Source organism: Phodopus roborovskii, unplaced genomic scaffold (genome assembly GCF_943737965.1).
Source record: "Phodopus roborovskii unplaced genomic scaffold, PHOROB, whole genome shotgun sequence".
Classification (NCBI taxonomy): domain Eukaryota; kingdom Metazoa; phylum Chordata; class Mammalia; order Rodentia; family Cricetidae; genus Phodopus; species Phodopus roborovskii.
In genome coordinates this window covers 1078103-1089956 of record NW_026125665.1, presented here as the reverse complement: position 1 = coordinate 1089956, position 11854 = coordinate 1078103, and the positions used below count along the sequence as shown (strand labels likewise).

General features: G+C 57.2%; 1 protein-coding gene across 1 annotated transcript; it reads left to right on the top strand.

The window, feature by feature from the left end:
* Positions 1–2935: 2935 nt before the first annotated feature.
* On the top strand, positions 2936–10072 carry Pik3r2 (phosphoinositide-3-kinase regulatory subunit 2). Its single transcript, XM_051178121.1, has 15 exons — positions 2936–3618; positions 5609–5701; positions 5873–5923; positions 6011–6142; positions 6238–6436; positions 6953–7038; positions 7179–7287; positions 7375–7473; positions 7550–7730; positions 7817–7942; positions 8241–8383; positions 8485–8661; positions 8843–8914; positions 9061–9231; positions 9389–10072. Exons 1-15 carry the CDS (start codon positions 3297–3299, stop codon positions 9591–9593), a joined length of 2166 nt encoding a protein of 721 aa, XP_051034078.1. The 5' UTR covers positions 2936–3296; the 3' UTR covers positions 9594–10072.
* The last annotated feature ends 1782 nt before the right edge of the window (positions 10073–11854 follow it).

Here is an 11854-nt window from a genome sequence, read left to right as displayed (position 1 = left end):
ATTTCTTTCTACTCTCTCCTCTTTTCCACTCCTCTTTCCTGCTGTTCCCCTGGGGCAGAGCAGAATTTTCTTGTCTCCCTCTCCTCTCCTGTCCTTTGTCTCTTTACCTCTTTTCCCTTTCCCCTTCCATCTCTGTTCCCGGTTGGCCAACACCTACTCCTCCCTTCGCTCCCTCTCCCAATAAACTCCATGTGGCTTTGGTTAGTTTTGTGGTTCATTCTTCATCTCCCGCAGCTGTAGCAAACAACAACAAAAAACCCAAAGCTGGGTGGTGGTGTCACGCCTTCCACCCCAGCACTCGGGACAGAGAGGCAGGCGTATCTCTGTGAGTTCGAAACCAGTCTGGTCTACAGAGTGAGTTCTAGGACAGGACAGGATCCAAAGCCAGAGAAACCCTGCCTCGAAAAACAAAACAAGTGAAAAGCTGAGCGTGGTAGCACTCGCCTTTAATTCTGCATTACACAGTGAGAGATCCTGTCTCAAAAAATATAATTAAATTCTTCAATTAGTAAGTTCATCTTTCTATATTTTCTCTTAAGTCCCAGAGACACCTGAAGAGGGTTAGATGTTGGGTCCTGCACTTACTGAGTCCAGGTCCTCTGCAAGAGCAGCGAGCAACCTTAATTTAAGCACTGAGCTCTCGGTGCAACCTCAAGTCTTTGCGCTGCGCTAGAAAATAAGTAAGTACTCTTTCTGAAATGAGCCGAACAAGTTTGGCTACTTCCGGTGCTCCTGCTAATAATCGCTTAGCCAAGCCAACTGCCAGCACCTGTCGCTAGTTCCGGAAACAATCGTGCTTCCGGGCTTGCTTCGGTCAGCCTCTCTCGCGCGCGTGGACAGAGACGCTTCAAAAACCGGATGCCGATGGTTGCCGTGGGAACGCCTTCGCCTGTTGTCGGCCTCGCTACGGAACTTGCGGCCCTCTAACTCGTCCGGTTACCGGACGAGCTTCGGCAATTTTCGGAAGCTGTCGGCGGCCCCCGAGTGCCAACTCCAAGACCTGTATTTGAGACCGTTTAGTTCTTTCCAGACATGCTCCGCGATGTTACAAGTTCACAACTTCGTAAAAAACAGACCCGCTGTAGCACGTTAGTCTCTTCGGAATGGCTCAGGTGTCTCAGTCCAGCTGAGTCCGGCACTCCAGCTTCCGAGCGAGCGCTCGCTCTCCCTACTGGAGGGCGGCTGGCTCTTCTCGGACACGTTTGTTTTGATCTTCCGAGTCCTGAGTCCTGTTTCGGAGCGAATGCGTTTCCGACCCTTGTTGCTTTCGAGTGTTTTCCGTACCGCCTGACTTGCCCAGCTGCATCTTCAGCTCTCTCCCGACTCGGCTGCTCTCGGCTATTTCCGGTCACTCTCGGCTGTCTCGTGGCTAACGGCAGCCGACCATTCCCGCGGGAGTACGTTCGGCTGTTTCCGGAAGCATACCCTTGTACTTCGGTCCTCGGGCTCCACCTCGGTATGGGGTGGGGGAAGGGCGCGCTCCTGGCCCGAACGCGCTCGGCTATTTCCGCCTGGGGGCGGGCCTGGCGACTTGGAACCTCCGCAGCGACGGCTGACGCAGGGATCCCGCGGCTGCGGCGACGGCGGCAGCGGCGGCTGTGGTGGTGGCGACGGCGGCGGCGACTGGGTGAGTCGATGGCGGCGGTGAGGATCCGAGGAGCTTGAGGGGCGCGCGGATCCGGGTTCAAAGCCGAATGTGGAGCGGTGCAGCCTGCGGAGTGGAGACTGTATCTCCTAGTCCGGGAGGTCCCCACCCGCACCGGGGCGGGGAGCTTCGGGGCACGACCCAGGGTCCGGCCACTTCCGGCGTCCCGGGGGGGGGGCTTCGGGGTGCACGAGGGTCTAGCCACATTTGTGCGTGAGCACGTAGACTGCGTGCACCCTGGGCTCAATCTTTTGCATTTGGGGTTCCGCAGCACACCACCCCCCCCATCGTGTGCAGACGTGCTCGGCGCGGGGGCGGACGAGAGGCTCCCATAGGAGAGTCCTCTCCGACCCTCAGTTTCCTTATCTATAGCATGCAGGCCACAATGAGTCACGCCGGGTACCCGGGGCCATTAAGCCCTGAATCTCGCTAGGACACCTGCCCCTGGTCCCCAAGATTTGGGGATGAAGCCCAGACCCTCCCTTAGGCACAATAGGCGCCTGTTGGATGGCATTATACTGAAAGCCACTGTGTGTCCTAGGTAGGAGACTTCCACCGGCAGGCCTTTGCAAGGACCAGGCTGTTTGTACATGTACTGCCTTGTCCCCATACAAGGACCTGTCACCCTCAGTCCCCCAGGAGAACTGTAGCCTGGAAGGGGGACCCAAGCTAGGACAGCTGGGGAGTGTCACCACCTGTGTCCTGCTATGGTTGTTGGTGTCCAGCTCCTGTCCCCATCCTACTGTAGCAATACAGTGCCATGGTTCCTTCTTGTCACCTCCCCTCCCTCCTTCTCTCTCTCTCTCATCACCAGAAGGCCCCAGATTAAGGCAAGCTGGGACACCCCAGCACCCTGCTATCCCTCCCCTACAAGGAACTGAGGCTTCTGCTTCTGTGGATGCTCACCCAGGCCTCTGCTCTTGCTAGGTCATGTCCACTCTTCAGCTGGCTCAACCCCTCCTTGGGGGTCCCCCAAATTGCTGTGTTGGCCCCTAGGGCACCATTCCTGTCCTGAGTGTAACCATGTAGACTCAGTGTTTGTTCTTACCTTGATCTTGAGCTTGGGTGCATCTGCGATTGAACCCTCTGATCCGTGGGGTCTTCCAGAGGGCACTAAATCTATATCCCCATCCCTCGTGGGGACAGAGAAGCACTCATCTCCCAGTAAGCATGAAGGAAGCATGTTAGTGTGCTCTCTACAGATGGGGGAAGTGGTGGAACAGGGACCAGCCCCAAGGTCGCTGGGAAATTCTGGCAGGGCTCACTCTGCCTTGTCCATGTCCTCTAGGCTGGTGTCCCTGGCAGAGCATGGTAGCAGCCTGTAGTCTGGGTTTCCTCATCTGGTGTCCGGCACACTCTGAACAACCAGCAAGTTTGGACACCCACGTCCCATCTTGTGACAGAGTGATCTACCTGCCCCAGCCTGGCCATCTGATGGGGTACACAAGCTGAGTGAATTGAGAAAATACCAGGGACATCCTCGAACAGGTGACTCTGTGACAAGTAGCTTTTAGTGATGGCCAGCTAGGCATGAGCGGCCCCTGAGGTCGCCTGTGACTTCTGCAAGTCTACCACACAGGCTGCTCCATCTCATGGGGCCTCAGGAGCCCCCGGGAGCCACGTGACTGTCTAGACCCTACCAGGCCCAGCCATGGCGGGCGCTGAGGGTTTCCAGTACAGGGCTGTGTACCCATTCCGCCGGGAGAGGCCTGAGGACCTGGAGCTACTGCCTGGAGACCTACTGGTGGTCAGCCGGGTGGCCCTGCAGGCACTGGGTGTTGCGGATGGAGGGGAGCGCTGTCCACACAACGTGGGCTGGATGCCCGGCTTCAATGAGCGCACCCGGCAGCGAGGAGACTTCCCTGGAACATATGTGGAGTTCCTAGGGCCTGTGGCTCTGGCTCGACCAGGACCTCGCCCACGAGGCCCCCGTCCATTGCCCGCCAGGCCCTTGGATGGGCCCTCTGAGTCAGGTGAGCAGACACCTTAGAAAAGGAGCCTGTCCCTTCAGACCTTCAGGTCTTTTCTCTGCAGTGAATTGGTGGGAAGGCTGTATGGTCAGGCTCTTTGTTGTTCAGGAAGTGAGGATGTGTCACTCTGGTGACAAGTATGGTGAGTTGCTGAGGGTGGAGGACCTCTCTCGGGCAGTGTGCACAGCCAGTGCAAAGGCCCTGAGGAAGGCTCATGACATAGCCAGCATGGAGTGAAGAAGGGAACTTGAGGGGACTGAGCTTGTGCTCTGTAGGACACAGAGGCCTCCTTCATGCCACAGACAGTGTTCTCTGTGGGAATCCCTCACCTTGCTTTTTACTCAGCTTTAAAAACAGCCATAATCCCAGAGAAGGTGAGAAGTGTGGTCATGGTATACAGCACAGTGGGAAGCAAAGACCCCACAGGCCTGTTGAAGACACTGGCAACCAGATGTGGTGGCATGTGCCAGTAATCCCAGCACTGGGGAGGCTGAGGCAAGAGGATCACAGAGAGTTCTGGGGCTACTTGTGTCCAGTGCAAACAGTGCATGGCCGGAACCCCTTGCTTAGGGTGGATCTGCAGCGCAGCTGCGGCCTGGGAGGTTGGCTCAGGCCACGCAGCATCTGGCGTCCCCAGAGCCCAGGCCTGGCCCTGAGAGCTGCAGGGCCCCAGCCCATCCGGGCTCGCAGCCAGAGCCTGTGGCTGCCCCAGTAACAGCCGCTTCCCTCCCCAGGCTGGCCAGGGTCCAGCCACCTCACATGCCCTGCCTTACCCTCAAACCCTTCAGGGCTGAGATGAGCTCTCTGCAGCCTCAGTTTCCCTACCAGCAAAGGTCACACCTTTAGGCCCTGAAGAACCACCTGGAAGTGCTCAGCCAGCTCCCTCAGCACACCCTGCATCTCTCAAAGGGGGTGAGGCCCTTACCTGTGGTGTGCCTCCCCATTTTGCACTAGGGTCCTGAGCTCCTGCGCCCCTCCTCCCCTGTGGGGAGGGTGCTGCCCACCTCCTCTCACTACCCGTTTGGGGGATTGTTGTTCTTTCCATTTTCCATACAGCTGGGCCAGCTCCACTCAGAGAGGCCCCACAGGCCCTGGCTTGTCTCTGCTTTGTGCCAGGGCATCCTTGCCGAGGGCCAGAGCCAACCCAGATGGTAGGAGCATGCAGATCCTTGCCGAGGCGGGACACCTGTACACAAAAGGCCCTTTGGGGACCAGGTGCTCCTGGGAGGCCCAGCTTGGTTGGGGTGGGGGAGGATAGGAAGCCAGGTATGGGGTGTCTGCCATCTCAGCACTGGGGAGACCCAGAGAATTGTTGTGGGTTTGAGATCCATGTGGTCTACCTAGTAGGATCCTCCTTCAAAACATGAGAAAAAGAGTCAGATATGGTGGCCCAGGCCTTTATACCCAACATTCTAGGAGGCAGTTTCTCCTTCATGAGTTCCAGGCCAACCTGGTCTATATATTGAGACCCTGTCTTAGAAATAAAGCCTAAAACAAAAAAGATAACTACCTTCTGGCTATTTCCCTTGAAGTTTAAACCCAGGGAGGGTTAGTATGCCCTGCACTCAGGGTTGCATAGTGGGCCACAGTAGAGTTTCAGTAGCTCTCACAGAATCACTGAAAAACCACGCGGATCCAACCATAGAAGTTTCTAGAGGCATTTAAAGTGGTGGAAAAGGCTGACCTCTGCTTCCCAGCTCGTACAGAAACCGTCTTTATCACCACCTTTTTGTTTTTGGAGAAAGGTTCTGTGTAGCTCAGGCTAGCTTGGAACTGGCCACTCTGCCTTTGACACCTGAATGCTGGGGGGTGGGGGTGGTGTTTCACCTACTGTTCCTGTTCCTCATGGTAACTTGAGAAGTCATTTCCCACTAATTCAGCCCTCCTTGTGGCCCCAGGTTCACAAGCTGGGCCTCCACCATCTGCAGCCACCCACACTGAGTCCAGCAAGTTTAAAGGGGATGGGGGCTCATGTCCTGTCCCATCCTTCCAGGCCTCGTATTGGCAGACTTAGCAGAGCAGTTCTCCCCACCTGACCCTGCTCCGCCCATTCTGGTGAAGCTGGTAGAGGCCATTGAGCAAGCAGGTGAGGTCCAGACTGACTGTGGTAGCATTCTGTTTCCTACTCAGGGCCATCCTGGTCTATGCATGGGAAGAGATGAGCCTGGATGCTGTGGGAAGGGGTGAAGCCCAGTGGGGAGGTGGCCTGGGGCCCATGGGACTTGTTTGGTCGATCTCATGAGTCCCCTTCCCCCAGGGCTGGACAGTGAATGCTACAGTAGGTCGGAACTGCCTACACCTCGGACAGGTCAGGGTTTCTGCTTGCTTTCCTCTGGTGATGGGAAGAGTGGGCACATGCTCAGGTTGGACTGTAATGCTTTGCCCTCGCCTGCAGACTGGTCCCTGAGTGATGTGGAGCAGTGGGATCGCACCACCTTGTATGATGCTGTTAAAGGATTTCTGCTGGCATTGCCTGCAGCCGTGCTGACTCCTGAGGCTGCAGCTGAGGCTCACCGAGCACTTCGGGGTAAAGCCAGGGGGCATGGGCCAGGGAAGCAGGTGATGAGTAGGTGGGTAGTCCCTGGCCTGGCTGACCAGCTCTGGCTGGTTCTCTGCCTGCAGAGGCTACAGGGCCCGTGGGGCCAGTGCTGGAACCCCCAATGCTGCCATTGCACCAGGCGCTCACACTGCGGTTCCTGCTGCAGCACCTGGGCCGTGTGGCCCGCAGAGCACCTGTGCAGGCAACAGCTGTCCACTCACTAGCCAGTGCCTTCGGGCCACTCCTACTGCGCACACCTCCGACAGTGGGTGACACCGATGGGTGAGTGGACTGGACCCTTGTCAGCAAGGGACTTTGTGGGGTGTGGCCAAAGGCGCATACGTAGGTGTAGGTGTGGCTCTAGCTGGGTGGGGAGCAGGGAAAGCTCCTTTGTGGGGACAGAAGGCAGGGGTTGAGCCAGAGGGGGTTGGGGCTTTCGTGTAGGTGGGTTTGCCCTGACAAAGGGGAACAGTTCTTTACATGGGCAGGACTTTCTCTGGGGTGGAACCCTGCTGAGTGGGGAGGAAGTGGGGACCCAGGCTCTAGCATCTGGGGGCTAGAGTGTGGGCTACAAGCAGGGCATCAAGTCAAGCCTGTGCCTTCAGCTGAGACGCTGCTTCCTCGTGTTTTTCTCACGGTGAGCACAATGGCGCATTGCTGCAGTGCTCCTCACACCTGTCTCCCACACTGCCAACTGCCACCCTCTGCACCTGCCCTCCCAAGTTTGTGCATACACGTGGGACGGAGCACATGGCGCAGCTGTCACTCCCAGGCCTTGACGCCCCCACTTCGCCGTAGGAGTGAGCCTGGGCCTGACTTCCCAGTGCTGCTGTTGGAGAGGCTACTGCAGGAACTGGTGGATGAGCAGGACGTCGCCCCCCCAGGTGACAGCCCTCTCAGTCCTAACCTAGGCTCCTGCGGGTGGGCAGTTCCTCCTATTCAGCTAGTGCTTAGTGCTTGCGTGTTTTCTGCAGATGCAGTGTGCACTTAGTGCATACTACATACCTGTTTTCCTGTCCCTCAGCACTGCCACCCAAACCCTCTAAGGCAAAGCCAACTCCCACAGCTCTGGCCAATGGAGGGAGCCTGCCTTCACTTCAGGATGCAGAGTGGTACTGGGGGGACATCTCCAGGTAGTTTTGCTGCGGTGGAAGGTGGGCTGTGTGTGCATGTGCAGGGTGGACAGGCCGGGTCAGTGACTCTATGTTGGTGTCCCTCAGGGAAGAGGTGAATGAGAGACTTCGAGACACGCCTGATGGCACGTTCTTGGTCCGAGATGCATCCAGCAAGATCCAAGGAGAGTACACACTCACCCTCAGGTGGGGCCAGTGCCCAGGCAGTGGGGGACCAGGGATTTGGGACCACCCATGATGTTGACTCCACCCCCACCTGCAGGAAAGGCGGGAACAACAAGCTGATCAAAGTCTTCCACCGGGATGGCCACTATGGCTTCTCAGAGCCCCTCACCTTCTGCTCCGTGGTAGAACTCATCTCCCACTACCGCCATGAGTCTCTGGCCCAATATAATGCCAAGCTGGACACGCGCCTGCTCTACCCTGTGTCCAAGTACCAGCAGGTGCCTTCTGCTGTGGGGGCAGCACAAGTGATGGGCTGGGCCTGGGTTTTGGAGCAAAAACAGTGATGTTGTGTCCTGGATCCCAGGACCAGGTGGTGAAGGAGGACAGTGTCGAGGCTGTGGGTGCCCAGCTCAAGGTCTACCACCAGCAGTACCAGGACAAGAGCCGCGAGTATGACCAGCTGTATGAGGAATACACACGGACCTCCCAGGTACCTGGGCTCTGCACATGTGGGAACTGAGCTGCGGAGAGGGAAGCCAGGATAGTTCCCCATGTGTACTCAGTGCTAAGACACCATTCCCTTGCAGTGGTGCTCAGAGTTCCCAGAAAAGAACATGAATGAAGGATGGGTTTGGAGAGTGGAGTTTTGAAGGCTAGTGCAGGTAGCCAGCGCTAGGAGAATGTTGTTCCCCATGAAGGAGACAGTTGGAGCAAAATCACCCTTCACTACCTATCAATGAGGGCCTTTAAGGGAGTTCTGGGAGTTACTGAGATGACTCCATCCCCAGGAGCTTCAGATGAAGCGCACAGCTATAGAGGCCTTCAATGAGACCATCAAGATTTTCGAAGAACAGGGCCAGACGCAGGAAAAGTGTAGCAAGGAGTATTTGGAGCGCTTCCGGCGAGAGGGCAACGAGAAGGAGATGCAGAGGTGTGTAGGCTCCTGTGCCCACTCCTTGAAGGAGGTTGGTGGTGGTAAGTAGAAATGGGCTTTGGAGGGAGTGTAGGAGTTTACTAGGCTCCTCTCCTCAGGATCTTGCTGAACTCTGAGCGTCTCAAGTCGCGAATCGCTGAGATCCATGAGAGCCGCACAAAGCTGGAACAGGACCTGCGGGCGCAGGCCTCCGACAACCGGGAGATCGACAAGCGCATGAACAGCCTCAAGCCAGACCTCATGCAGCTGCGCAAGATCCGTGACCAGTACCTCGTGTGAGTGAATTTGCGCTCCCGCTTTCTGCACACCAGGGGGCGCCCGCACACATCCTTGCTGTGCTGTCCTCTGGTGCTGGGAAAGCCACGGGTTCTGATGCCTCCTACAGCAGCCAGAGACACTGCACTCTATTCCACCTTAGTTTCTCCTCAACATGCTCACCTACCTTTCCCCTGTCAGGTGGCTCACCCAGAAAGGTGCCCGACAGAGGAAGATCAATGAGTGGCTGGGAATCAAGAACGAGACTGAGGAGTGAGTGGCACCCAGCAAGGGGCAAGGAGGACTTCATAAAGGGGAGAGGGGCATTTGCATTGCGGAGTGGAGGATGCATAGGAGCTTGCCAGGCAGTAGCACTGGTGGATGAGTGACCAGGGCCCCTTCCCTGCTTCACCCCACAGCCAGTATTCACTGATGGAGGATGAAGACACCCTCCCCCACCACGAGGAGCGCACGTGGTACGTGGGCAAGATCAATCGCACACAGGCAGAGGAGATGCTGAGTGGCAAACGGGATGGGACCTTCCTCATCCGAGAGAGCAGCCAGCGAGGCTGTTATGCATGCTCTGTGGTGTAAGTTCCTGGTTGGGGTCTGGTGGGGCATTCATGGAGCTTGCATTGACCATCCACTGTGTGCTGGGCCCTACCTAGCCAGCCAGGAGAGGGTGTGGCCAGGTGGGAATGGGGGGCAGGCACGGCCTCCCTTCTGAGCTATTGTCTCGGCCTGCAGGGTTGATGGCGACACCAAGCACTGTGTCATCTACCGCACAGCCACAGGCTTTGGCTTCGCGGAGCCCTACAACCTGTACGCATCACTGAAGGAGCTGGTGCTGCACTACCAGCATGCCTCGCTCGTGCAGCACAATGATGCGCTCACAGTCACCCTCGCGCACCCTGTGCGCGCCCCTGGGCCTGGCCCACCCGCGGCCCGCTGAAAGCCCCTGCCTCATCCACACCCCTGTCCCTCCCGACTGTGCCTGCCATGTTTACAGAGGCTGCGGGGGAGCCTTCGTCTGGGCACCCCGAGGATTTCTAAGCCATAGCTCCGGGGGCTAGGGCAGGAAGGAACTCTGCTGGGCTGTTTCCAGGAACTCAGCCTGGACACTAGGGGCCGGGCGGGACCCGCCCCGTGGACCCCAACTTCCCCTCTAAAGGTTGAAGTGAAACCAGCCACAGGGGGTTACCCCGCAGCTGCTGAGTCCCCCACCTCACCCCTCAGAAGGCAGAACTAGAACTCCAGCCACTGCCTGGCCATGCCCAGGCCCTGTGCTGTTCTCCTGACTGTGCAGTCTCCTCTCCTTTGGGACAAGGACCCTGGGTGTCACTGCCCTTGGACCCTACACCTGCCTAGTACTGATGGGCAGTGGGTTTTGTACGGTACGTTTATTGCGAATATGAAACATTATACCTGTTGGCTGAGTGTCTTTGGGGACTGGGATTCTCGCCCCATCGTGAGCCACAGACTCTGGCCTGCCTGGGGTTACGCTGTAGGCACCTATCATTTTGATTACCAAACACTAGACTCAATGCTCCCTTTCCTCTGTTCCAACCCTCAATACCAGAGAGGTTAAGACCTTGTCCAGGATCAGAGAGCATAGCGCTGCAACTCAGTGTCTACCCCATTCTGGGAACCCCAGACCCAAGAGTAGCCCCTCTCTTGAGTTCCTCTGCTCCAGGCTGTGGGTTTGCCCAGAGCTCTGAAGCTGCTCAGGCAGGCACCAGTTCTGCCTGGTCCCACCCACACAATCTACTTCCTTGTTGGGAAGAGAGGTGCCATCCAGGAGGGTGTCTCATGCCCCTAGTCTCCCTGAGTGATGAGGTGAGGCCATGATCTGGCCCTCTACACACCTGTTGGACAAGTCCCTAAGGGCCTGCCTGTGCTCATTAGCAAAAATAAAGTGATAGCTCTGCCCTGGGGTGGGAACACATCAAAACTTGAGTCCAGGAGTGCTCTACAGAGTGCTCCCCTCACCCCACAACCTGCCCCTGCCTGTGCTCCCTCGTCCAAGACCACCTTTGGGCTCAGCTTGGACGAATGAATGGACACAGCCCATCTCAGACCCAGTCCCATATAGATGTGTTTGCCTCACAGTCCCAGATTTCCAGGCAGCATTCTGCGGCTACTTACGGGAAACTGCATCTTGTGATGCCAGAGCCAGGTAAGTTGAGGCAGGAGAGTGATGCTTCCATAAGAGGAAACAAATGTTACCTGTGCTTTGCACCTGGTCCCCCCTGACTCCTGCAGAGGCTTCCCCTAGGATCCCCCAGCAAGGGGCTGGGGATATGGCTCAGCAGTAGATCCAACTACCCAGACTGAGGTTCAAGAAGGCCCAGTCTTATTTGAGCAGCTCCCCCTCAGTGTGCGGTCCCTCACCAGCTGTGGAACTCAGCAAGTCACCATTACCTCAGCAATCTGCTGCCTCCTGCCCAGAAAACCACTGCCTTCCCAGAAGTGGACCAGACCCTGTCTTGAGTCCTGCCTCAGCCTGGCTGCTTCAGTTACCAGCCAGGTTGGAGCATTTTCTGCTGCTGCTGTTCTGTGGCCTGTCACTGCCCCAAGGTCCCTAGCGCCCATTTTCAACTTGACTTGGTCCCAACCTAGATTACCTTTGAGCCCTTCTGGTGGTTCTGTGTCATTCATGTTCCATTGTACAGGTGTACTCCTGCCCACCCTCCCCACGAGGTTCTGCAGTGTCAGGGGTCTTGCCCACACAATTTCCTGAAGAAAGTACCCCAGCTGTGTCCTCCACCCCAAGCCAGGGCCCAGGACCTGGGACCTTTGAGATGGGAAGTTGGCCTGCCTGAGCTGGCTTCTGTCCTGCGGTCTAGCCTGAGTCAGGGGAGGTGGGTGATGTACTGGGACCTGGAGTGGTAGGGGCAGGAATTAATGACAAGAGTGTCACTCCCCCACCTCTGCTAAGCTAGAGGGAAGGAGGCAAGGACTCCTGTCTTGTGCCTCTGGAGATAACCGCCCCACCCCCCTTTGTCTACGATCCAAAAGCCTCACATGATACGACAGGACATGCTAGCCCCAGGAGGAGGGAACACAGGACAGAGCCCTGTAGCCTCGTGAATTGGGGTGCAACATCTGGCTGGGGTAGAGCCTACTTACTAGAAAGGCCTTGGGGTAGGAGCCTGGGAGGGGCGTGGTCTCCGGGGGCGGGGCCTCCGCCTGCTTAAAGTCTCCGGCCTCCAA